Source organism: Xyrauchen texanus, chromosome 49, assembly GCF_025860055.1.
Source record: "Xyrauchen texanus isolate HMW12.3.18 chromosome 49, RBS_HiC_50CHRs, whole genome shotgun sequence".
NCBI lineage: Eukaryota > Metazoa > Chordata > Actinopteri > Cypriniformes > Catostomidae > Xyrauchen > Xyrauchen texanus.
Window position 1 is genome coordinate 7,993,639 of NC_068324.1, and position 27,688 is coordinate 8,021,326.

Consider the following 27,688-nt stretch of genomic DNA (forward strand, 5'->3'; position numbering starts at 1 on the left):
ACCTGGAAATAAAGTTTTAGAATAAAAAAAATAAATAAATAAAGTTGTGACTTTATATATTTATATATATATATATATATATATATATATATATATATATATATATATATATATATATATAAAAGATTTTGTTCTATTTCTAAGTCACTAATTTAATCTGCAAATTCGTGACACTGACCATGTTAACTCTTTCCTTTTGTCCATTCAAGCACACAAGATGCTCCTTGGAATATTCTCAAATCATGCTGGATAACATGGATCATCAGATTTGGCACAACATTTTGGAGGCCATGCCAGCTAGAATACATTATTTCATTAAAGCAAAAGGGGTATATTTCAATTACTACGAAATAATACAATTCATGTTAGTATTTCAGTTAAATCTTTCACTCACATTTTTATGCTAATAATATAATTTAATGAAAAGAGAAATGCAAAATGGTCTTTTGAACCCTACAATGTAATGTTAATAATTATACTATTGTAATCGGGTGATTCTCAGATTACAGGCATATTTCAGTCCCTGGGATGTATTTCTAGGAAAAACACATTTCTCACAACTATTTTAAATGTCCATAGTCAGTTTAAACAAAGACAGATGTAGACTTTTTTTATCGTCTCAAGATAATTATTTTAGTACATTTTATATGTGTTTTATGGTAGAAAATGTCATATTTAAATTAAACATTTCCTTCAAAAGTTAGCAATTTTTAGTGTATTTTGATTAAAGGTTGTTAGTATATTATTTCCAAATGTTAAGTGTACATCTGGATTTGTTCTTTATTTCTTTCAATTTATACATCTCCATTAATGTACCTGTCACTACCAACACACTCTACATAAAGCACTGAAATAAAGTTTTACTTGGTAGCATTAAGTTTACTTGGTAGCCATGGTAACTTGAGATCCTAGTGGGGCACATGTCTGTCAAGAAAGAAAACTGGTGTTTTGATGTCCAGAAAGGCAACAAAACTGACTGTTTATTCTAAGTGATAGGCATGTACAGTACACCCATTACATGACATCACCAAACAAGTTATATTTTTGTTAACTTAAATAATTTTATGACTTTTTACTTGTTTTCTATTTAATTTGCTGTACTTTACATGTAGCTATCCAGCTAGACTTGCTAGTCATCCATGAGACTAGTTTTTTTGTTTGTTTGTTTTTTTGGCAAAAATGGCAATGTTATAACAAGAACAGTCATCATCAGCGCATCACAGCTTGTGATAGTGATTACGGGTCGTGGTGTTAATGACGACAACAAAAATCCAGCAACACATTTCTGCCTCTGTTCTGAGAAATAACCAATTATATTTACATATAATATGTGCAACATGGACACTATAATATATTGTTCCCTATCTTTTGTTGTTCTTGCTTATCTTAGTAAAAATGTATGAACAACACAGCTTAATTTCAGCCACTGTGTCTTGGGACTGTGCCCGTGGCCTTCCGAGGTACACAGAGCACTCCAAAGGCTAATCAAGGACAAGTTCCCCCATTCAGTTCAGCTGGTGTGCAGAACTTGTCCTCAGACTGCCAGACTCCGAGTCGGCTGCTTAGACTCGTGTCAGTGCTAACACTGTGCCCATCAATCAGAACACTAGAGACGTCAGCAGTTTTACATCACTGTCAGACCGCCTTAATTCTGCACGGCCTGCCAATGCATCATAATCAAAAATTCTTTCTCATTCTATAATCTATTTAACTATCTATTAGGTTTGCCCTTGTTTTGATATGTTTTTCTCAGTATATTCTAAGGATTATCATTAAAAAATATTTGCTATACAGTGAGTCTGCAGAGATTCATAATTGTGAAATATGAAACTCTTATTTATATTGTGGACACTTTTAGATTTTATATGAGGTAGATAAATATTGTTACCTCAAAATGTAAGTTAGTTATGGCTTTTTACACCAAACATGTTTTTGTGTCTGTCTATGCTGTTTTTCAATTATTTTTCTTCATAAACATGAATTAAATGGACATCTTTGACCATTATGGAGTGTTTTTTCAGCATCTTCCACAGAAGTGGAAGTTCAAGTCATACCCTACCAATTCTCCACGTTGAAATTAGATTTTATTAGTAAAACAGGCCACAAACGTTTCATGTTGTCTTTAAAGTTTTCAGACCTTTGACCATTCTGTTATAATTTCATACTAGAATAACACTTCTAAACATAATATGTAGTCTTTTTTAACTTTGCACAGAGGCAATATCTCAGTGAACCCCCTCAGCAAAAGCATGTGGCAGAAAGAGTAATGAAAGAGTCTTTGTACGTGTGAGAAGCGCAATGTGATTGTCTGTGAGGTGCGAGCTGATTCCTTTTTTCATTCTATGTGTCGTGTGTGTGTGTGTGGGAATTTTCCAAGATAATCCCATCAGTTTAGGCCTATGTTTGATCTACATATAACACAGCACGCAGCTGCTGCCTGACAATAGGAAGCAAGCATCAGCCAGATGTTGTCCAACTGTCGGTCAATCTGCATAGCGCAACATCAGAATGAAAATATTACAGGCCTGTGACATTATGTAAGTACATGTTCTCACTCTAAAAGCAGCACTTGCTTTCTCTCTTTCACACACACACTCCATCTGCAAGTATTATTCTCTTGATATATTTAATCCATAATCCAGTCTTAATTCACTATTTAAAAAAACCTGTAAAATAAATGATAGCCTTAGCAGATAAATGCGTATTGTTCCCTGTAGAAACACTTGCTCTGTTGTGACTTAGGGAAAAAGAACTCTGATGGCAGCTAAAATACTGATTGGATGGATGGATGGTTCAGCAGATAAAATGATAGATAGATAGATCACTATTGGGGCTATTTGTGAGCCAGGAGAGTATGAATATTAAAGAGGGCTGGGAAAATCCACCATGCACAGCTCCAGCCTCATCAAGCCACCCAGCAGCCCTAATTGACATGTCAACCCACAGAGATCAATACAGGCAGAGGGAATGGGGGCGTTCCTATGGCTGAATGTGTATGCATGTAGCTAACAGGAAGAGAAAACTGATAATGTAAGGACAAAAGGGATGAGGGAGAAGAAAAGAGGGTGAGAAGGAATATGAGGTGGGAGAGATGGTGAGATAACGGAAGTTGCACAGTGAGCTCTCTGTGTGTGGCGACTACAGTAATAGCGCCAGCATGTTCTAGAATGTTGGCCAGGATGAATCATCAGCAGGTAGGGATAGTGGTTACATCAGAGGTGATCTCATAGAGTGGGAAAGAGTACAGGACAAATCAAGTGGATCATGAATATGCTGTGTGCCAGTCTAAAAGATCCTTGCTAGGTGAGCACAGACCATTCAACTTGTCCCTGAGAGAGATAAAACGAGTGAGCTGTCCCAGATTTCAGCACCTCGGATACTCTGATATCCGATACCTTGGATAAAATACTTTCTCTGAACCCAGTTTAATGTGTAGAGACAACTATAAGTTAACAATTACTGAACATTAAAACAAATATAATACAACAGCTGTAGTTATTAAAATGCACCTTTTCTTTCAGTAACACCAGTTTAAGATTTGGGCTCCATTAGGGCACTGTTCTTCTCATCTGCGAGAACTTAACGGTTTTTGGTCAGCCATGTTGCTTGATGAAAGATTCAAGATGGTGATCCATCAAGGCTGCTGACAGTAAGATCAGGCTGCCAGCACCATAAAGGAAATTTTACAGAATGCAACATTCCATTATTTTGTTGGCACACTCACCAATAAATAACATGGCTGGCAGCTAAACTGATGGACATTGTGAAACCTCATGGACATGAAGATAGATGAGATGAACACTCGGTCCCCTGGGGCTGATAAGAGAAGTAATGAAGCCAGATCTGGAGATCATGGCTGCCAAAAGCACTTCCACTACTGCCATTATGGCACTTCCTGTGTTTTATGACACATGGTGACCATGTTGATGGCAATACTACATGTTGTCGCAAAGTTGTACCTAGAGTTTTATTGTAATGTACTTATAGAATCTAACTTCTGTGGTGCTGTTCAGACTGAACATGTTGCATTAAACAAAGCTAGATGCAGCACAATAACTGGAACAGAATGCAAGTGTTTAGACGTTTTAAAAGTTAAAGTTCTTCTAAGTTCTTGACACTGTCTAAAACTTGCCGCTACTTTGCACATGTTTACATATAAAAACAATTGAAAAACCGCACAGACAGACGCAAAGCTATACTGTGGGTAGCTATACTGAAGCCTAAGACATATCTTCCACTTTGTTTCTTGTCCATGCTTGTTTAAGCTCACCTGGATTATAACTGTTTATGCCTAGAGAAACATTTACTACATTTACTGTATTGAGTAACTCATAAGGCACAAAAATATTACAGAAATGTGAATTACACGATCTCCCTAGTGTTTAAGTTAATATTACCAAGGCATGTAAAAATTAAATTACCCTTTTAAAATCCTCAATAATTGCAGCTACATTGTTGTCTTTTTGGACCTTGACCAGTGAAATTAAAAAGCACCTATTTTATCAGAACAAACTGATATTACATAAGGTCTGTGAGAGGTTTTGTATAAATTTTGGCCTACTTGTTTAGTGATTTTACTACAGATTCCTTTAGGTCCAAAAAATATTTCATTGCCATCAGCAGTTTGACTTTTAATATTATGAGCATATTATGGGTTTTAATACATGATTATGGAGTTGGTTTAGGATCAGGGATGCTCTGAAGAAAGTATAAGACTTAGGCCTCAACCCCACTACTGTTTATTCTGCTGAAAACACATTGATTTTCCTATGTTTATGGCTTGCTACACTGAAACATCCCTTTCCTCCACTAAAAATGTCAACTTTTGACAACGCTCTCTTATATTGCATACTTTGGAAAATGATAATGTTACGAAGCAATTGTTAAGTGTACCAAATCTGAAAACATGAGGCAATTCTCCAAACTCTTAAGAAACCTGAGGTCAGCAGACTCAGCAGGGGAGCCCAGTGTTTTACAGTTAGCATCTGCTGCAGTTCGGCAAAATCTTGCACGAAACAGCAATCTTCATTCTCAATTATTTTGTTGATTCAAGGTGTAACTGTCTGAAATTGTCTCTTACACTTTTTTTGTGTTTTATTGCAGGTACATACCAGGGACAATGGGTGGGCGGTATGCGGCACGGCTACGGCGTACGGCAGAGTGTTCCGTATGGCATGGCGGCCGTCATCCGTTCACCTCTGCGTACCTCCATAAACTCTCTACGCTCCGAACACAGTAACGGCACAGCACTGCTGACTGGCGAACGGGTGCCTGTAGCCGGCATGGGAAGTGGAGGCGTCCTGGCAGCGGGCAGCCCAGCCGTGTCCCGTGGAGGCTTTGTGCTGATGGCCCACAGTGAGGCTGAGCTATTGAAAAACAAAAAGAAGGGCCTGTTTCGCCGCTCACTCCTGAGTGGTCTCAAGTTGCGAAAATCTGAGTCCAAGAGCTCGTTAGCTAGCCAGCGCAGCAAGCAGAGTTCCTTCCGCAGTGAGGCTGGTATGAGCACCGTCAGTTCAGCCGCATCCGACATCAACTCGACCATCAGCCTGGGAGAGGGCGAAGGGGAGTTACAGGTTGGCGATGACGACGTGGATGCCACTACCACGGAGAGTTATGCTGGCGAATGGAAGAATGACAAGAGGACTGGCTGTGGGGTTAGCCGCCGTACTGATGGACTGCAGTACCAGGGAGAGTGGTTGGGTAACAAAAGGCATGGCTATGGATGCACCACCTTTCCCGACGGTACCAAGGAGGAGGGCAAGTACAAACAGAACGTGCTTGTCAGTGGCAAACGGAAAAACCTCATACCGCTACGTGCTAGCAAGATCCGTGAAAAAGTGGACAGGGCAGTAGAAACAGCGGACAAGGCAGCTGATATCGCAAAGCAGAAGTCAGAAATTGCACTCTCAAGGTAAGACTCAAGGTTCTCAGTTTGAAAAAGCATTGGTGTCATGGTCATGCTCCTTTTGATGCAGCAAGCAAAATTGTGTTTTCAATGCAAAGTGTTTTCCTCAATTTTGTGGTTAGCGGAGAAAACGAGTTTAAGAGATTCCAAATGTTTGAATATTTTAAATTGCATTGCGTCCCCTCTAAATAAGGAGTCAATCACAATTTCCAGTGTCTGGCCAACAGCTAAGTCCCCTTTTTTGCAGTGCATTAGCTAACACGAGAGCTCATACAAACTTCTGCTAGGACTACGTATATAAAAGTGATCAATTAGAGGGAGAGTTCACCCAAAACAGAAAAATCTCTCATGATTTACTCATTCTTGTGTTATTCCATTCTTCTGTGGAACATGAAGGAAATTAAAGTGAATGGTGAGTGAGGTTAACATTGTGCCTAGTGTCTCAGTTTAAAAAAACAAGGGTGAGTAAATGATGACAGATTTTTCATCATTGGGAGAACTATCCCCTAATGACTAGTGTGTTGTTTAACAACATCTATCCTCCCTGTTTCTCTTGCTGTTTCTTTGTTGAGCATTCAAACACAGGGCCGTACTTCTAGCGGTTGCTTAGGACCTGTTAAATAGGCCTTGCTGGTGCTGCTATGTTGTGTGGTTGCTAACGAAACATGAATGATTTGTGTCGTCTCAGTGTAGAGAGAAACATAAGTCCAGATTCACGTAATGAGAGTCATGTAGAGTCTTGGTGTATCAGCAAGCTTACTGATGTCTGTATTGATGCAGAGCAGTGTGTGTGTGGGGGGGTGGGTTTGGGTGGTTAACAAGGAAATGTTTTTAGGTTACAAACTGGTAATTACAAGGGTATTATACTATAAATGTGGTTTATTAGGACATTTCTAGTGTCCCCATAATTAAAATTGCTTAAAAAAACAAACATACTAAACAATGTGAGGGTTAGATTTAGGATCTATAGTTTGTACAGTATAAAAATCATTACGTATATGGAGAGTCCTCATAAGGATAGCCATGTGTGTATGTGTGTGTGACACCAAACCTGAAATCACTTCATTATAAAGGTTATAAAGATAGTTTTAGCAAGAATTACTTCTTTGTAAAACAAAATGAGTTGTCACACTTTTATTTTATGGAAAATGAGCTACTTCAAAATTGTTTAAAATTGCACCTCTTGTGTTTCATAGAAAGAAATGTCATACTGGTTTGAAATGACAGGGAGTAAATTATGACACAGGGTAATAATAAGGGAAAAATAACTGAGTACACCTTGGGTACTGTTGGAAATTACTGCTCTAGAGTTTGGGTCACTCATAAAGACAGGTTAGCAGAAGAAAAACAAGAGAGACACAGAGCAACTGAAATTTCCGCATTATGCCAAGAGTGTTGGCGACTTGCTGGAGGCAGACCAGGCAGGCTAAACTGGACCCAAGCCAGATTTGTCAATTTTTTTTTTCTTTCTTTTGCTCTCAAACACTCTTCCACCCCTTTCAAACTCACTGTAGCTTATTGCCTCACACATGTTGCAGACACATGCCATGTGCATCCATGTGATCTGCACATACAGTACATGCCAGGGAAATGTGTGTAAGTACATATGTGAGTTTATGTGCTTGTGCCTGGCTTAGTGATGGCTACAAATGTTTGTGTGTGTGAGTGCACGCACATACAAATGTCCATAGGTATGCATATGCTATATTAAGAGCACCACTCACCCCATAAATCCCATTGACCTCATTATATTCTCAGCAATGCAATCACTACAGCTTAGCACAGCCCCAGCCAGCACAAAGCAGACATATATGCAAAAGGGCCCTAGCAGCCAATAAGAGAATGCAGTATTAAAAATATACAGTATACCATTGTTTAAAAATGTGTCAGGTTCAAAGGATACATATTATTCACCCAATTTTTTTCTAGTAAAATTGCACTCTTAATGAGAAAAAAACAAAACATGAATTTTATGTTACAGAGTGTTTAAAGGCGCACATTTATTTCTATATAAAACATTTTATATAGAAATAAATTAGTATTTTTAATTTTTAAAATTAGGTTAACTCGCATGTGATAAAGACTCTAGTCATATTAGTCTCAGAGAAAAAAAGCTGCTTTACTCTACATTTGGTGGAGGCCAATCAGAATCTATTTTTGTATATATAGTTACGAGGAGGGGGATTTTGGACCAATAAGATTTCATTGTAGGCAGGGCTACCCAGGACAACTCCACAGAAATAGAAATCAAATTATCAACAAAATGTGCTGTAGCTTGTCGTGTCTGGTTAGGGCAAAAGTGGTGGATACTGATACGATTTTTGAATCACTTGTTGCTTTTGAGTTTGGTCTGATTAGGACACATGTTGATCACATCTGCACATACTGTGCAGGGCTCCAGACTACAAAAATGACTTGGGAGTCATTGGCTCCTTAACTGAAACTTTAAGGAGCCAAATGGCTGTTTTTAGTCACCAAATCATATAATTGCTCGATTTAGATTTTTGTTCAGAAACAAGATAGAAAGCTGAAGAAAAGGAAGACAGCTGATAACCCATTAATCAGAGGTTTAATAAACAGTATATATAGTTGAGAAGATATGCAAATTTGCATTCCCCTTTTGTCTCATCAATGTTCACACCCCTTTCATAATTTATACAAATATAAGATATATGTATGTATGTATGTTTTCATTTTTCAATAAACATCATCCAAAGTCTAGTAAACATAAAAAAGCTAAATCAATATTTGGTGTGACCAACTTTGCCTTCAGAACAGCACCAATTTTCTTAGGGACACCTGGACACAGTTTTTCCTAAGTCGTTGGCAGATAGGATGGTCCAAGCTTCTCGGAGAATTCGCCACAGTTCTTCTATCTATTTAGGCTGTCTCAATTGCTTCTGTCTCTTCAAGTAATCCCAGACTGACTCAATGTTCAGTGGGGGTCTCTGTGGAGCCATGCCATCTGTTGCAGGGCTCCCTGTTCTTCTATTCTATTTTATGGCTGCCCTTGACCAAAGATTTTCCTAGTCGACTAGTAGGCGTTAATTTAAGCCATTAGTCGACTAGTTGCACGTTTATGATACTAATTCAATTACTTAAATATATATATATTTTGGGAGCATCAGAAAATGGTTTGAGTTCCAGGGCTGAGAAAGAATGTTATAAGTAATAGTGCTAACACAGTTATACATTACAAAGAAATACTAAACCATAATATTGAGCCTTTAAAATATACATTTTACAAGCACACACATGAAGAGACCCGCAGCGACGCTGGCTAAAGCAAGAATATTTGTTATTACAAATATTACAAATGTTTTTGTTAAACATCTTATGTGTAAAGACTTTTGCACAGTACTGTATATAAATAAATAAGTGTTATGGACTTTTAATTATAAAGAATCCCGAAATATACATGGGACTTTTATTTTGGAATGTCTGCATTTCCAGTTGTGAACTCACTGACGGATGATTTGCTGAGAAAGTGACTCTGATTCAAACAGATAACCTGAGCTCCTGAGTTCACACCCTCTTTTCTGGTGATTTATTAATTCATTTGGTCATGACTCTCTCACGCTGGGTTTGTTGTTGCATGCAACAAACTCATCTCAACAGAGCGGTGAAAAGCGGCGCGAGACACACTGGTGCTCTAAAGATGTATTCAATAACTCAAAGATGATATCTGATGAAACTGCATATGAATGCACACAACCCGACTGTTGCCAGTGGTTAATAGATTTCACATTATTGTTGCAATCAATTATTTTTGGTTGCATTTGTGACCGTTTTAATCGCAGTCTGGGGCCCTGCTGTAGCATGTTAAATTTGTTTTTGTTTGAGCACATATAAACCCATACTGTTGTGTTTCTTATTGGAAAAGGTGGGCACTATATTTTTAAGCATGTCTAAAATACTTTACCAAGAATGGAGCACTTCTTGGGGTGTGCTGCGTGACTCTTAGAAAAGAGGGAAAATAAAAGGAAGGACAATTTTTAAGTGCTCTGAAGGGAGTGATCGTTTGAGAGATGTTTCGACATGAAATCATTACAAGAAAGGCTTATTTACAGTCTTAGCTGTTGTTATTCCACTTGTTATAGTACCTGATAATATACATATGTAAAATAATAGATTTTATCTAAATCTGAACTTGATCTTTACACTTTTTTTTTTTTTAAATACTTCCTCCTATCCCATCTTAATACTGTATAAAGAGAGAACTAAAAGTAAGCTATTCCCCAAAAACTAAAAACACTATCAAAACATTGCTTTGTTTGTCTGAGTAACGCGACCAGCCTGACACTGCAACATTGGCTCAACCAGTGGTGTGAGTTCGGGACAGGAATATCACTTTTATCCCAGGAACCTTTTTGAAAACAGACATTATTTTTGCTATTTCAATTGATACCGCTAGTGATGCAGATATTACAAACTTTAACTTTAAAGGTATTTTCCGGGTTTATTACAGGTTAATATCAACAACATCTGTGGCATGCTGCTGATTATTAACAAAAAATGTTTTTGTTTATGAGAGTAACTCGTCCCTTAATTTGTAAAAACAAACAAAATAATGTATACAGTAATGCAATTACAATAAAAGTATATGGGTCAAGACATTTTGAAGAGTTGAATCTTGTATTTTATTTAAAGGACTTACAGTAAATTCATTCATCTGTGTAAAAATTAAAATCTAAATTTCCCTATTAGCAACTGGAATACTGTTCTCGGCAGATGAACTGGTTATGCATTACAGTAATTCATGTTGAGTTAGTATTTTGCGAATAGTTTCATAATTTACCTTTCTTGTATCCTTTCGCATATTGTGCGAAAGCTTTCTTGGTTACTGGCTAAATATGGTCATAACATGAGGAATGACATGAAAGATTGAATATAACTAACACAGACAAGGTTAGTAAGCGATTTAACACTAGACGAACGTCTTTTAATGTTGCGCTGAATCTCCCTTTTTTACCTTTATCATCTCGCGCGCACATTTTAGACACCAAATTTATTTTAACAGCTCGAAATACCTGCATTGTGTTTCAGTTGTGGCGCTGCATCCTGAAGTAGGGATGTTAATGATTAATCAAAACTCGATAGACAATAAGTCGTCAATAATTTCATTGATTAAGCTTATCGATCGCCGATTAATTTCAGGGCAAAGCGTTCAGTAATATCAAGAGCAGACGTTGATAAGGCTGTCTATATAGTCACACGCTCTGCATGTTATTATCCAGTTCACAGAAGAAGAGCTATGGGATCAAAATCCCGTCAAACGTATTGCGATCACGGATCCAAAAATAATAAGCATGAATCAAAAAGTAATGAGTCAGATAAAAAAATAATAAGTACAAACATATATAAAAAGCACAGATCAAAATAATAAGCGCAGATAAAAAAATAAACAAGCATGAATCAAATATATATAAACACATTTAAAATATGCTGCAAAGTCATCAGAATTGCAAACAAAATAATGCTCTCTGAAAATTTCTCATATTTATTGTACGCTTACGCTGTATTTTTCCTTGCTTTTGTTTCCAAAACTTGTGAGTAGAGTTTCATTTAAATCAAGGGCCGTTTGGTCTACTAGTTCTTGATCGACAGCTCCTCTAGCCATTCATTCGAAGAGCAGAGGTGACGTCACTCCAATGCAACTCCAATGGCTGCTGCTCACTAAATTCATCTGACTCAATACATGTTAACGGACTATGATATTGGCCAACTTGGACAACGCATTGTTTCCTATAGCTGGCATAAAATACTCAAAACAGACACAAGCAGCGTATCTATCAACCACAAATAATATCATATTGAGCAGTAGCCGTCAGAGTTGCATTAGAGTGACGTCACATCCACTTGGAAACCAAAGAAAAATACAACATACAAAAAATGAAAATATGAGCAAAAATTTCAACAAAAAAAAAACCATTAATATAAGGAAAATTATTTTGTTTGCAATTCTGTTCATGTGATTACTGTTCATAAATGTTTCTGTTGTTTAGAGCATATTTTAAATGTGTTTATATATTTTTGATTCATGCTTGTTATTTTTTGATCTGCGCTTATTATTTTTTGGATCTGTGACTGCAATATTTTTGACGGGATTTTGATCCTATAAAGAGCCGACAGCTCAGTATAAACAATGTTGGAGTGTTTCTCTATAAATTACATTAATGTTTTCTGCTCACACCATTTAACTGTGTTAAATAACAGCATGACAACAAGCACTGTTGATCTCCTCATTTCATCCCAACCTACAATTACATCAGCGATCGCCCAGGAAAGCTTGAAGGTACATTCAGCTGACATCACACTATATCACCAGAGAAGCGGTAGCCTATATTATGTACTGTGTTTACGCAGTGTGTTATGATTTGACTTAATTTCTAATAATAAATAAGTCCAAAGATACTAAATATCCCACTATCCACAACATAAAGTTTTAATGAATTTCAATATGCATACAAATTAATTAAACATATCTTGTATATTAAGATAATTTCATTAACAGTAATTAAACAATTCACAAACATAAACACATAAACATAGCCTAAATGTATTTAAATACACTGAACTAAGAATATTTTAAGTGGAAAATGCCAATACTTGTACTTACTAAGTGTAATAATTTAAATTATATTTAAACAATAGGATTCATCCATTTATAGTTTAGAGTCCTCCATGTGCAATTTGCGACATTAACGATTAATTGACTGTTAATTTCCACTATGACCGATTATGAAAATTGACATCCCTATTCTGAAGTTCTGATTGCAAAAAGGGACTTAATGTGACTGTTACACCATTAAACATGATTCAAAGTTGTTTTTCACCGTTCAAAGTTTCAGCGCTTGATAATCGGTAAGACAGTGTTTTTTCCCCTTTGATCTGGTGTGCATATTATCATACAATAATTTGACAAATTCAATGCCATTAGATTTTTACCCATTTAAAAATCAAAGCACCCCAAATAGCTATTTGTTTTTTATTTGATCCCCTTTTCTCCACAATTTTGGAATGCCCAATTTCCACTACTTACTAGGTCCTCGTGGTGGCACGGTTACTCAATCCTGGTGGGGGAGGACAAGTTTCAGTTGCCTCCGCTTCTGAGAGTCAATCTGCGCATCTTATCAAGTGGCTCGCTGTGCATGACACCGCGGAGACTTGCAGCATGTGATCCACGCGTTATCCACGAACAACTTACCATGTGCCCCATTGAGAGTGAGAACCACTTAATTGCGACCATGAGGAGGTTACCCCATGTGACTCTAACCTCCCTAGCAACCGGGCCAATATGGTTGCTTAGGAGACCTGGCTGGAGTCACTCAGCACACACTGGATTCTAACTCCCGACTCTGCACAGGCAGAGTGCATATACAGGCAATGACAGTTTGATTGTTTTTGTTTGAATTTAGTGTGAGATTTTATAATTTGAAGACCTTTGTATTGTGCTATTTCAGCTCATAGCTCACTGTGCAGTTTATTTGTTGCTATTTTGAATAGTGTTTGAGGAAATTCCATTGCAAAAAACTTTCTTTATTCCCACGCCCCGACGAAAAACGTTTAGCTGTTTGTGAAACCTCATGGCTAACCGAATGTTAAAAACCATAACTGTGCACATCCCTATTTTATATACTAGTCTCATGTTATCAAGTGTAAAAGTCTTGTGGCTATACTTTCGAGTCACATATTTCTGGTAAGTAATTAGACAAAAATATGTGCATACACACATAAAAAAGATTCAGGATAGACTTGTGGAGATATAAATGACTGAGCATATCACATAACAGTTAATCTGATTAACTTGGCAGGGTCATAGGAACCGTTACACCTGCACTGAGGAACTAACGCCGGAAGTAACTGTGAGTCATCTGCATCTCAAAGCTTTGTTCTGATGGTCACGGCGGCTTATTTGGGCATCCTTAGAGATTATTGTTATCACAATAGCTCCACTGTCTCTTTCTGAGAACATCTCTGCCATTCCTTGCATTCCAGTTGTGCATTTATTATTAAAGTGGCCACACATTTGTTGCATTGTATTTTAAGTCCACTTTAATGTTATTAAAGGTTTCTTGCATCAAAAGCCATTGTATTTTAAAATAGTGATTCAAATTGTCTTAAATAGAACCGTTTTGGGTCGTGTATTTGTAATTAATCTTCACAAGGAAGGGAGAGTGTTCATAGCTATCAGTGAAGTCAAGTGAGAAGAAGAATGTGAATGAGAGGCAGGGCTTTGAAAAAAGAGAGTGTGTGTGTATGAAAGAGAGTGAAAGGACTAGTGGGAGGTGCCTGCACGTGTTTGAGCGCAAGAAGCAGGACAGGAGGAACAAGGGAATGTGGATCTGTGTTAGCATTATGGAAGGGTGAGAGTGTTTGCACGTGCTTGAGTGTTAGAGATGGGTCTATTCATGCAATCACGAAATGATTAGTCTCTGCATTGACGGCAGTTACATAAACAAGAAAATTCCTATATTAATCAGAATCTGGTCAGATTCCGATTATGAATGTGAAATATGTTGATTTGATTGAAATAACCTGATTAATCCAAATAAGACAACTGGCATATGCCTGTATTAATCAGAATAGAATATTAATTTATGCCTGCGCTTCTCCCAACAAAAGTAATTCTGTGCTACGAGACAGAGGCACTTGTGTGAAATCCAGTGATCAAAGAAACACATTATTGGAGCACAAGTAAAAGAACATAAATTTATACGGCTGCTCAAAAGATAGCTCACATTTTGTAGTTTATTGTGGTCTTTGTTTGCTACTTTTAGAAGAAAATAAAATGAGAAGTTGGGTTGATTAAATTACTGTGCGGAACAACTAAAATGGATGTCAATGAATGGCAAGAACTAGAACAGTGTTTCCAGAGGATGATAGTGGGAAAGAACTTGGATGTCTTAGCTTATTCAGAATATGCTGATTGCAATGTATGCATAGATATATTAATTCTATATGCAAAAATGGCAGGCAAGAGACTGTTATAGGCTAATGCTTTTGCCCATTAGTATATACATTATATTAAAATATGTTTCTTTGATTGTATCTTTGAAATGTGTTTATGTGAACCAATATTCTGATCAATACAAGCATATACCAGCTGTCTTATTCAGATTTTTTGGAAAATGTAAAGCTTGAAACTAGAGGTATTGCTGTTACATTAATGTGTTTACATAACACACTGATATTAATATTTTGAAATAAAAATTTCAACCAGAATCTGATTATTATAGGAATATTCTAGTGCATGTAAACAAACAACTGGATAGAGCTAGTGTTTCCAATGTTTCCAGAATATTGGGAAAGATGTCTTGGATGTGTTAGGGGACTTTCACACTGGGCACGTTTGCTGCGGTCTGATTCCGAGTGCGATTGTTCCGGTTTTATATGTGCGCTTCATGACGTAACGCATCATATGTCCAGGGCAAGGCGGCATGTTGCTGCTCGCAAATGGCGTTTTTTTGAGGAGACAGCTGATTGCAAGGAATTCATCTGCATCTTTGTTTTAGACTGCATGCTTACTCGCGCTCGTGTCCAAGGTGAAGTTATCGCCACTGCCATCTGCTATTATACCCTATATTTATAACCTATAATAGTATTTATAAGGTGTATAGATAGATTGACAGACAGATAGACAGACAGTATTTATAGTGCTGATTGTACTTGTATTTAATTGCGGTGTCATTACTTTTTTGGGACTTTCAGGAATGTGACGATCCTCATATGTTGTTGAAACTAATGATGTAGTCATCGGCTAAAACGCATGCGCAGGGTACTTTACTTCCTGAACGAGTGCGCACCGGAATCCGAGTTCTTTTCACATTCACACGAATCGCACTACATTTCCATTGCAACCAAACTCAGACCACCTCCCCCAGTGACCTCCTCGGGTTCGCTACCGCGGTGCGCACCCCGGTCCACATGACAGCTTTCACATTACCAGTTTTCATGTGAACCATGCTCTCTTTACAGCCAGTGTGAAAGCACCCTTATTTAATTTGGAATACAGCGATTACCATACAGGTACGTAGAAATGAATATTCTAATATCAGAACAGTGGTCAGCAACATTTTTGACATGGAGTGCCTTTTTTATTTTCCTGTTTAATGACTGAGCCGACAGTTTTTCGCACCTGACCTGAATTCCAATCTGCATCTTTATGTAATCCTTCCTCATGATCATGCAACTTTTTCATGAGCTGAATTGGAGTGTGACGAGACTTGCGCTGTGCATGCAAGCCATGCATGCATCACAAGTCGTCTATTTAGCCCTTTTCAGTGAATAGCACCTGTAAAATCCTAAAACTTTATGTCCAGATTTAATATATATTTTGAATAGATTTTTAAACCCCATGATGTGGGTTTGTTTTCTCTTTTAATCATTTAATGTTATTTTGAGTGAGACTGTGGTTTAAGGAGGGTGTACCTGCATACAAAATCTCAAGTATTAATAGTGGTGTTTTCCTTATTACATCATGTGTTACTCAAAGCAAAAAGAAACAAATGAAACATGGTTAATTGAGTTTACTCGCGCGATTAACAAAGAGTGACGCGCTGCCATTTCGAGATGCGCAAATGGCTTGCACTCGTCACATTTTAGCTTTTTGTTTTGCATCCCATTCAGCTCATGAAAACACGCTGCATGATCTTGAGGAAGGATTACATGAAGATGTAGATTGGAATGCAGGTGTGGAATTTCATATGAATAAAATAGTCTACTCTCTCGCCGTTACTGGTGTTCCAGTGATTTGCCGACCCCGTATCAGAATATTATGAGAATTAAAAAACAGAATATGGGCCTTAATTGTAAAATTAGGTGTATGTTTAGATCATTGCTACTATTCAGCAGTTGGCTCACAGCACCTGGATTCTGTCTGTGTGTGTGTGTGTGTGTGTCTTTGAGAGAGAGAAAGAGATATAGAGACATACAGAAACACGCCACTTGCAGGCCCTCTATTAGTGAATGGACGATATCTTGCTTGCAGCCGAACACTGACTGTACTCTCAACACCTCCAGACGCATCCCACAATCCTCCTCTCATTCTCCTCTGTTATCTAATTGTTTGTCCTTTTTATACCCCACGCCATCTTATGCTCTCCCTCACTTTCTCTCCTCTGCCGTTGCCATGACAACCGGCAAGGTATGGGGTGAATGCAATCCTAAGATCTCTTCATCTGACCAGCCTCGCCTTTGCTCACCATCACACACACACATTTACAAATGCTCTTGCTCCTACATGCTCTGACCACACCACAGGCTACGGCCCCATTTAAACCCTTACACATTACCCTCCGATACACTTACACATTCTCGCACACCCTCATGCTCTTTCACGAAGTTTACGAATATCCCAGTTATTGAACTAATTTAAATTCACCAAGAAAACGCTTAGACCTAAACATAAACGAGTCCTTTTATTACTTTCTGCTATCAAAGCTATGCAAGCTTTTTTTCTCTCTTCCAAATAAATGTTTATTGTGCACACTTCCCCTTTTTTACTTGGCAAACTTGTAAAATCGCCCCTCTGTGATACTTTCTGCAAATCTTGACATGTGGAGGGCAATGCGGCGCTTTATGCTGGGTTCAGCCTCCAGATCCAAATTGAAACTGCCACGAGAAGTCGTCTGTCCATGGCAAAGACGCAAAATCTAATGACAATTGCCTCAGCATCAGTCTCCCTTATCGCGTTTGATTACGCACAGGGAGCACCCAGTTTAAGTCGATGCGGACCAGGAGAAGGTTTAAGTTGTCGATTGAGTTATGTTCAGTTCATTTTTTACGTGTTTTGTTCATATTTGAATCGTATTTGTTTTTGTAATATTGCGTTTTTCATATGTCATGTTTTAGTGGCCTGTCCTGTCACTGTGGTGGGAAAAAACTTTCATCTGCTTCATGTGGTGTCTGTTGTTCATCTGTCCTCTTCATAAATAAATAAATAAATAAATAAATGCATAATCTGCTATATGCTCGTCCTGTAAGTTCATGATTAAAAATTAAAATGTGAAAGAAAATAAAAGCTATTAAATATCTTATTATCATTAAAATATGAAAACGGAAATGACGGGTAGGAATAATAGATTATGACGGAATTTTTACATGTGTTTTTTTTTTTTGCATAGCTGAATTTCAAACATTACAAGTAAACACGCTACTAAGACAGACAGAAAACATGAACAAGTTTTTGAAAAGATTAATATTGATGATGGTTAGCTGATGTGGGATAGTGGTGTGCCGTCAAATTGTTTAGTCGTAAAAAGTGTGCCATGGCAGAAAAAAGGTTAGGAAACACTGAGCTAACACACCAGCATGATCTCTTGCGTCATCGCTGTGCAAAGTCGAAGTCTCAGATGTGTACAGGTAAAACAGAGTGTGATGAATTGGGAATCGCACATTAAAAAGGATGTGAATTCTAGTTCGCTTTTATTCCCTCAGACACACAGACAACATTGATTTCCTCAGTGAATTATTTAGCAGCCTGAGCAAGCAGCAGTGTCCACTGTTCTTAGAAGTGCAGATGGGAAATACTGAACAATAGTTGTGTATTGTACTGCATTTTGGTGAAAAAACAAAAAACAAACAGGCTTGTTTTTTCAAGAATGGTGGCAAAGTTTCTGGAGTAAGTTGCAAAAGCACTGCGTAGAACTTCCTGCAACCACCTGACATCATGTGATATTTAGGCTACATTTGAAAATGGTTATTTAAACTGCAGTAAAATCAGTTTAACAAATCACGAGTTCGAGTCGTTGCAAGTTCACGCAGTTAAAACAAGTGAGAATTATTGTCAGAGAGGAATGACTTTGTTGGGTCCCGAGAGCAGCGCTCCGAGTGAAGCAGGGTGACTGGTGTGTAATTGTTTGACTTCAGCCCCGGCATAATCAGACTGTGAATATCTTGCTAGGCACTGAAGCATGTTTCTTATAAATTGAATGACTAGATTGTTCATTTGGTAATCCATATGCCTATGTGTGGTCAGGGTTTTTCTTATGAAAACCAAACAACAAAACTCTTTAGAAGGACGTCATAGCTCATGTATAAAATATGATAATATACCTTAATAGTATATTAAACTATACTTTTGGTAGAACTTCCTGGAGTCCTTATCCAAAACAACCCTATTTGCTTTCTTAATAAGCCCGCATGGTCTTAGTAGCATAGTTTCCACTTTTCGTGCTATTTTGTTATCGACAAAGTGAAAATGCGTAAAAAGTATTTTGAGAAATTTCACGTCTTCTGCCTGTTTCCATTCAAATGGTCTTTTATCACTAAAATTGATGTGCGTGATGTCATGCCTAAAAAAACACTTTGTCACATAAGTTTTGGTTTATCGCAACAGAAATCTGCATTTAAGCCATTTCCATACAGAAATGTGTTTATCGCTAATTGGCCTCTCAGATGTCCCTAATTTTTTTCCTCTGAATTTTGGTCAAATGGGGAGAGTACTGAGACAATTCAATCAAATTAGCCAGCTTACTGTCATTTTAATTTCACAAATAAAAGCAATCAGAAGTCAATTAAATCAATTCAAATTTGAGCTCAGCAAATGCGATCTGAGGTAAAGAGGGTTAGATTTCAAATATTTAAACATTTGAAAATGTTCAAAAGCTTGTTTTCTGCAAGTGAACTCATTGGACAAATAGCTCTGATAATTTATACTCTGAAAATGTAGAACATTATCAGAATGTCATTCAGACGACTTTTTGTCTACAGAACAGGGTAAGGCTAATTTAAGTTTGTGTAAAGAAACGTCATATATAGGTCTAAAAATAAATATATATTTTTTTCGTTTGGTAATTAATTTTTTTATTTAATGCTTTTTTCGTTTGGTAATTTATTTAATACAGAAAATTTAACTGCCTAATTTTTAATGTAAACTAAACAAAACTCACTGAAACTTTTCTCCTAGTATTGTGTATTTATTTTTAATTTAAAACATCTTTGTGCATATAAATGCTATGTATTATGTTTTGTGGGCTAATTCCATGACCAACTTTAATAAATAAACAGATGGCTACCGCAAACAGTGGCCATTCATTAGTTCTCCTTGCACTTGTTGATGTAAATTATACAAGATATTTGTGTTGGCACTCCTGGAGTGTCATGTATGCAGTATTGGATCTATATGCTGTTAAGATCAATCCATAATCACATACAATAAATTGGCTTTTAAGGATTTATACCTTGTCGTCATGATTAACACAGGCAAACGATTGGGGCAAATTGTCATGTGACACCACATTTTTGCATTAATGGCAATTTTCTCGTCAAAGTGTTTCCAAACCAGTTTTTTTTTATGACATTTGATGTATTGACATAGAGTTTAGGTGCTAGAGTTAAACGGAAAAATATTATGTTGACACTTGTGAAATGTTATTTTGATGCGCTAAATCTTTTTTGCAAAAAATGCTTGGAATAAATATAGTTATTGTAAACTATTCATAAGTGAGCATTTTCCTGAAGCAAAAAAAAAAAAAAATAAGTCATTAAATCATTTTTTTTAGAAATGAAAGGAAAAACATTTCTGTCCTGCTGATGTAAACAAGACCATTTTGGTAGCCAATCATACCACAGTCTAACGCTTCATGATTCAATCACATCTTGAAGGATCTAATCAAGTCCTGCCTACATTATTTCCCTCTGTAATTCTGTTTTGTCTGTTAATGTGTCACATTACAGGAGTTGAAGGAATGAATGTTATATTTATATAGCGCTTTTCTGACTACGCTCAAAGTGCTTTACACAGTGAACAGGGGACTCTCCTCAACCACTACCAGTGTGCAGCATCCACCTGGATAGTGTGCCAGTATGCTCACCACACACCAGCTATTGGTGGAGAGGAGAGTTATAGAGCCTATTAGTGGATTGGGATTATTAGGAGGCCATTATTGAGAAGGGCCAAATGGGAGGAATTAAGCCAGGACACCAGGGTTACACCCCTACACTTTACGAGAAGTGCTCTAGGATTTTTAATGACCACCATTTTACAGTATAGTATCCCTGTATAGCACCCACACAGAGAGCAGGGTGAGCATCCCTAAGTTGTCCCCAGGAGGTCTCCCATCCAAGTACTGACCAGGCTTAACACTGCTTAGCTTCAGTGGGCAACCAGTCTTTAGCTATAGGGTGATATGGCTGCTGGCGTAATTAAATGCTTTATGCATGCCTTGTCAAGTTGTCTTTAAATATACAGTTGAGGTCAGAGGTTTACATACGCCTTATCCAAATACATTGTGAAATGTCAAAATAATAGTAGAGAGAATTATTTATTTCAGCTTTTATTTCTTTCATCACATTCCCAGTGGGTCTGAAGTTTACATACACTTTGTTAGTATTTGGTAGCATTGCCTTTAAATTGTTTAAATTGGGTCAAACGTTTTGGGTAGCCTTCCACAAGCTTCTCACAATAAGTTGCTGGAATTTTGGCCCATTTCTCCAGACAGAACTGGAGTAACTGACTCAGGTTTGTGGGCCTCCTTACTCACACATGCTTTTTCAGTTCTTTTTGAGGTCAGGGATTTGTGATGGCCACTCCAATACCTTGACTTTGTTATACTTAAGCCATTTTGCCAAAACTTTGGAGGCATGCTTCGGGTCATTGTACATTTGGAAGACCTATTTGCAACCAAGCTTTAACTTCTTGGCTAATGTCTTGAGATGTTGCTTCAATATATCCACAAAATTTTCCTTCCTCATGATGCCATCTATTTTGGTAAGGGCATCAGCCCTCCTGTAGCAAAGCACCCCCACAACATGATGCTGCCAATCCCATGCTTAACGATTGGGATGGTGTTCTTCACCCTTTTTCCTCCAAACATAACAATGGTCATTATGGCCAAAAAGTAAAATTTTTGATTCATCAGACCAGAGGAAATTTCCCCAAAGAGTAAGATCTTTGTCCCCATGTGCACTTGCAAACTGTGGTCTGGCTTTTTTATGGCGGTTTTGGAGCAGTGGCTTCTTCCTTGCTGAGCAGCCTTTCAGGTTATGTCGATATAGGGCTCGTTTTACTGTGGATATAGATACTTGTCTATCTGTTTCCAGCAGCATCTTCACATGGTCCTTTGCTGTTGTTTTGGGATTGATTTGCACTTTTTGCACCAACTACATTCATATCTAGGAAACAGAATGCGTCTCTTTCCTGAGCGGTATGATGGCTGCGTGGTCCCATGGTGTTTATACTTGCATACTATTGTCTGTATAGATGAATGTGGTACCTTCAGGCATTTGGAAATTGCTCCCAAGGATGAACCAGACTTGTTGAGGTCCACAATTTTTTTTCTGAGGTCTTGGCTGATTTCTTTTGATTTTCCCATGATGTCAAGCAAAGAGGCACTGAGTTTGAAGGTAGGCCTTAAAATACATCCACACATACATCTCCAATTAAGTACACCTCCTATCAGAAACTAATAGGCTATTTGTCTAAAGGTCTGACAACATTTTCTGGAAGCTGCTTAAAGGCACTGTTACCTTAGTGTATGTAAACTTCTGACCCACTGGAATTGTGATATAGTCAATTAAAAGTGAATCAATCTTTGAAAAATGATGTCCTAAACGACTTGCCAAAAATATATCTTGCTATTATGAAATCTGTGGAGTGGTTAAAAAATGAGTTTTAATGACTTCAGGCTAAGTGTATGTAAACTTCTGACTTAAACTTTATATAGGTTTAATGCAGGTATGTATGCACTAGGGCTGGGCGATATGACTATATATTGTGGCAACTATATAAAGTCTCAATCGATAGAGATTTTGCTATGTTGTGCATATCGCAATATGTAAATTTCCATGTGCACAGCGTGGCCTTATCTATCAGTGGGCAGGGCTTCATGTGAGACTTTAAGAATTTAAAAAACATGAACAGTGAGTGTTGCATGTGCTTTCTTTGGAGCACGCAAGTGCGTGCAAGTCCAGCAGAAATCTCTGTATTTACAGGCGAGCGCAGAGCGGGATCACTCGTGCTACTTAATCATTTTTGATCTCCACATCTCCACACAACAGGATGATTCCCAAACAAGTCAGGAAAATGAAGAGGAGCTTGTTATTAAAAAAAGTGTTAAATCTGTGGTGTTGGTTCACAAAAGCCAACACAGAGCAGAAAAATTTAATCCGCAAACTGTGCCACCCAACGATAATCACTCATAACAAGCAATTTGTTTTACATCAAAATGAAGCACGCAAAAGAATATTATGAAAGCCTAAAAATGCGCTCAACATTAAATCATTAGTGTTTTTATACTGTAGGCCTATATATTTATTTTCTGCAAAAAGTGTTTACATAATTTTTTATGTGTTTATTTTCACTGGATTTTGTGTTGGACTAATGCATTATTTTCTTTATTGCATTGGTTTGGGAAGATCTTGAGTTTCTTGAGGAAAGTTTATAATGATAATAATATTGGTCAACAACACATGCAACAACAAATGTGGGCTACAATGTGAAATATTGCATTATGGTAAGAGTGATTTAAAACAAATGTTGAGTGTTTTTTTCTTTGTTAGTTTGTTTTAAATGGACTATTGTAAATTTCCAAATAAAGAGAAAATTATATAAGAGAAAGTATTTGGAAGTATTTAAGTCACTGACTGGATTATCCAAAATAGGTTGTACATATCTGAAAAAATATCTCTCTCTGTACACCTCAAATCTCAGGACGGCTCATGCCAGAGGGAAAGCGGAAGCAGCGACGACAGCAGCACAGAAAGCCCAGGAAGAGTGCAGACTGGCCCGAATAACCGCCAAAGAGTTCTCCCCCTCTTTCCAGCACAGAGGAAACAGTGAGTGCAACCAGATTTGAGTCTAAAAATAACTGGGACTTCAAACTGTTTGACAGTGCAACTAAGCTTTCCAGTTAGCTGTGAACGCTAAATACTCTGACAAGCTAACTCTCCCCTGTGATTTGACTGCTTAAAATATATCAAATCGATTCTCTCGTTGTTTAAGCACACAAATATAGATGAAGAGAATGATTTGGTGCTCAAAAACTTTTTATTTGCCACCTCAAGCTAGAAAGGTAGATTTTAGGAGTGGCGGTATGACCAAAAGTATTCAAAACGGTAAATGTTAGAAATCTTACATTTATCATAAAAATAAGTAATTTTTGCTAGATATTCATTAAATATGTAATATTGCCTATTTTTGGATTGTCCACCGAATTAAATACTTGACAAATGAAAGGTATTTCATCTTTTTTGATTATTCATTTTGTTTGGAAATTTGGATGCAAAACAAACGATAAAGATCGTTCATTAGTGAGAGGGGGCCTGGGTAGCTCAGTGAGTATTGACACTGACTACCACCCTTCACAAGTTCGAATCCAGGGCATGCTGAGTGACTGCAGCCAGGTGTCCGAAGTAACCAAATTGGCCCGGTTGCTAGGGAAGGTAGAGTCACATGGGGTAACCTCCTCGTAAGTAGGGCTTCTTGCTCTCAATGTGGTGCATGGTAAGTTGTGCATGGATTGCAGAGAGTAGCATGTGCCTCCACATGCTGTGAGTCTCCACAGTGTCATGCACAGCGAACCACGTGATAAGATGTGCAAATTGACTGTCTCAGAAGTGGAGGCTTGAGGTGAGTAACCGCACCACCACAAAGACCTAGTAGTGGGAATTGTGCATTCCAATAAAAAGGTTATTCATTAGTTATTTGTGCAAAAACAGCTTGATCTCATGAACATTTCTTGACCATGGCACCATTTTAGCAAAATGGCTCCTTATACGTATCGTGATGGTTTTGAGTTAAAACATCCACTGAGTGGTGCAAAAAGTAAAATTTTCTCTAAAAAAAGATGAGATTTTTTAGGTTAATGCTCTATCGAGTTTAAAATCAATGTCCCTATACTAAACCTTACATCTAAACCTAATCGATAACCCAAAAAGTCAAACAGGAGATGAAACTTCTATGAAACTTTTGACTCACATGTCCAGTACCGCCACTCCGTATAAGCAGACTACGCAGTCTGCGTCAGGCACCAACTCCCGAAAGCAGTTGTGGAACACAGATAATCGCTTCGTACTCATATCACGTGAACCACACCCCCCCAGTCAGACGATCAGATATCACGCAAATTAGTATAGTAACGTGTTTCTATGAGACTAAGTTGTGCAAAACTAGCTTCACATTTTGTAATGAGACTTGAGTTAAAAACAAAAGACTCAAAACAGCATATCTAAAATTATAAAATAGAGAGTTCTAACTCAAATTCTGATTGGAAGAGCCACTTTTCTTCACTTTTTTGGACACAACTCAGTATTTTAGCATTATTTCTGTTTCTTTGCCACTATCACAAGAAAATAACACAATTTCCAGACCACTGATATCCACGCAGATATATCTACCGTGGAATAAACCATTTAGCAGAATCTCTCCCGTCAAATGGTATATAACTTCATATGCCTTTTTTTTTTTGCTTTTATCCTTTTACAACTGTTCTGTCCAAAGTATTATCTCACACGATATTCTGGTGTGGTTTAGTAGCTGCACCGCTGCTGATAAAAAAGCACTGGACAGAGTTAGGAAATCAGCACAAAATATTATTCACACACAGCTCCCCTCACTCATGGACATATATCACACCAGATGCATGCAACGGGCAAAAAATATAATTCAGGACTGTTCCCATCCAGGTCACGGCCTCTTTATTTTGCTGCCATCTGGAAGGCGCTACAGATCCTTCCGGGGTCGCACCTCTAGACTTTTGAACAGTTTTTATCCAAATGCTATAAAATACCTGAACTCATGAGCATTTAGACTGCTCTGCATTTTTAATGACTATATTTTAGCTATTTTTATCATTTTATCTGTTCTTTCTTATAATGTATTTATGTATTGATGTCGTTTTGTCATATTATGTGTTACCACCATGGGAAGGGCAATTTAAATTTCGTTGTTATAGGCAATGACAATAAAGGCAATAATAATCAGCAATGGCAAGCCCTAGTAGATGTACATAAGTGCGTTAATAATAGCCCAGGTACAGAACAGCAAGTACGACAGGGTAAAAGATGCAGTGTGTGTAGGTGCCGAATGGGCTCCAGGCTGTAAGGGTTAATGCCCCCACTGTGCCGTGTGGGGGTAATGAGTGATAGAAGAGGCAATAAGAAGATGAGGGGAGGTCAGTACTGACCTTTCCAACGAGCCCACGCAAAACAAGCCAACACACATGCACACACACTCAGTACCCACACACATATTCACACCACCCACATACAGTCACATAAACACATATAAAAAGTCACATATTTGGTCGCTGTCACACCCCCACACATGTTGGCAGAGTTGTTGAATACACAATTTATACACTCTCAGATCATATCCCATCAAATCGTACAACACGCTTTATAGGAGAGCTACAGTATAAGCACACATGCTGTGCTAGATTAGTGTATGCGACCACCTGGAAGAGTTGATTGTGTGTTTCTAAGGACACATCAATAGTAAACCGTTTCCATTTAAAAACTGCAGATTGACAACTGTATTTAAAAACAGGAGTGACTCAAATGTCCTTCAAGTATATTTTCTGTATAAATGAGTAACTGAAGTCAAGGCTTTTCTATTCTTGCACTAGCTGTGAATAGTGCCTGTAAAAACAGAGATGAGTGTTGAAGTAAATGTTAAAGATAGTGACTTCCACGATAGCAAAAATAAAGGCTGAACAAAACTGAGCACTCCTTTACAGAAATTTATAAAAAAAATTGCTGGTACGATAATAGGCTACGCTAATATTACTTTCGTCAAAAATAGCTAACAAAAAATGGGTTAAACTGTTTCTTGTCGTCATTTGACATGTGGTGACCTTAGAAATGTTAGAACAAACTTCAGATGAGTTGATTTGCAAAAGATTTGTAAATGCTAAAATTATGTTTACAGTTGGAGTAAAAGCCTTTTGAGGTTAAATGAAAGATATTTCATTTCTTAGGGGTTCGCACGGATGCGAGCACACTGCCTGTAGCACAAACAGACTGAAAATCTTTGTTCTCATTAGCTGAGCTGATTAGAGCAGCCTTTGGTTATGACTCTGGAAAGCTTTGATAAGTTATAGTATATCCAACTTACCAGGAATGATCCACATTCCTTTCAAGCAGTCAAGTGGATAACAGAGGCAGGGAAAATGACTACAATCTAGAACTAGGGACAGGAGGGACGGTCCCTCGGCTTCTTGGACCTCTCAACGGGTACACGGGGACAGTTCTAACGGGTCCCTCGGCCTCTTCTATCAACGGGTACACGGGGACAGTTTTGCACACTCCCACCTCTTAGAGCAGGACGAGGATATACAATATACAAATTTAAAAGGTGCAATCAGTAATGTTTTCTTCATTAAAAAAGTTGTGCTCCTAAGGCCATGAATTTAAATTTTGAAACATGTATAAAATAATGACCACTCACACTCACATATGACTCTGGTCTTATCAGTAACCTTATAAAAGCTGTTTTATTGTACATGGAGAGGGTCACCTCCTGGGAGCTGCCATGTTAGAATCACATGACGACCAGTTGAATACTTACATTTACATTTATGCATTTGGCAGACGCTCATCTTAGCAACTTACAGAGCCCTTATTACAGGGACAATCCCCCTGGAGCAACCTGGAGTTAAGTGCCTTGCTTAAGGACACAATGGTGGTGGATGTGGGGCTCGAACAGCAACCTTCTGATTACCAGTTATGTGCTTTAGACCACTACCACCACCACTACCACCACCAATCTTCTTAGATTAAATTGATCATGAATGACTGTGAGCTAATTTCTACAATGGCATATGTTACTAAAAACTGATTTTG

General features: G+C 37.7%; 1 protein-coding gene across 4 annotated transcripts in view; it reads left to right on the top strand.

Moving 5' to 3' along the window:
* LOC127640149 (junctophilin-3-like) overlaps positions 1-27,688 on the top strand; it is a 56,808-nt gene that overhangs the window by 18,292 nt on the left and 10,828 nt on the right. For 3 of the 4 annotated variants that reach the window (XM_052122567.1, XM_052122565.1, XM_052122566.1), the window contains exons 3-4: positions 5,104-5,911; positions 23,559-23,683. In XM_052122567.1, the coding sequence (XP_051978527.1) occupies positions 5,104-5,911; positions 23,559-23,683 (933 nt within the window). Of the gene's footprint in view, positions 1-209; positions 618-5,103; positions 5,912-23,558; positions 23,684-27,688 lie in introns of those variants that run through there. The other variant, XR_007970068.1, reaches the window with a different exon arrangement.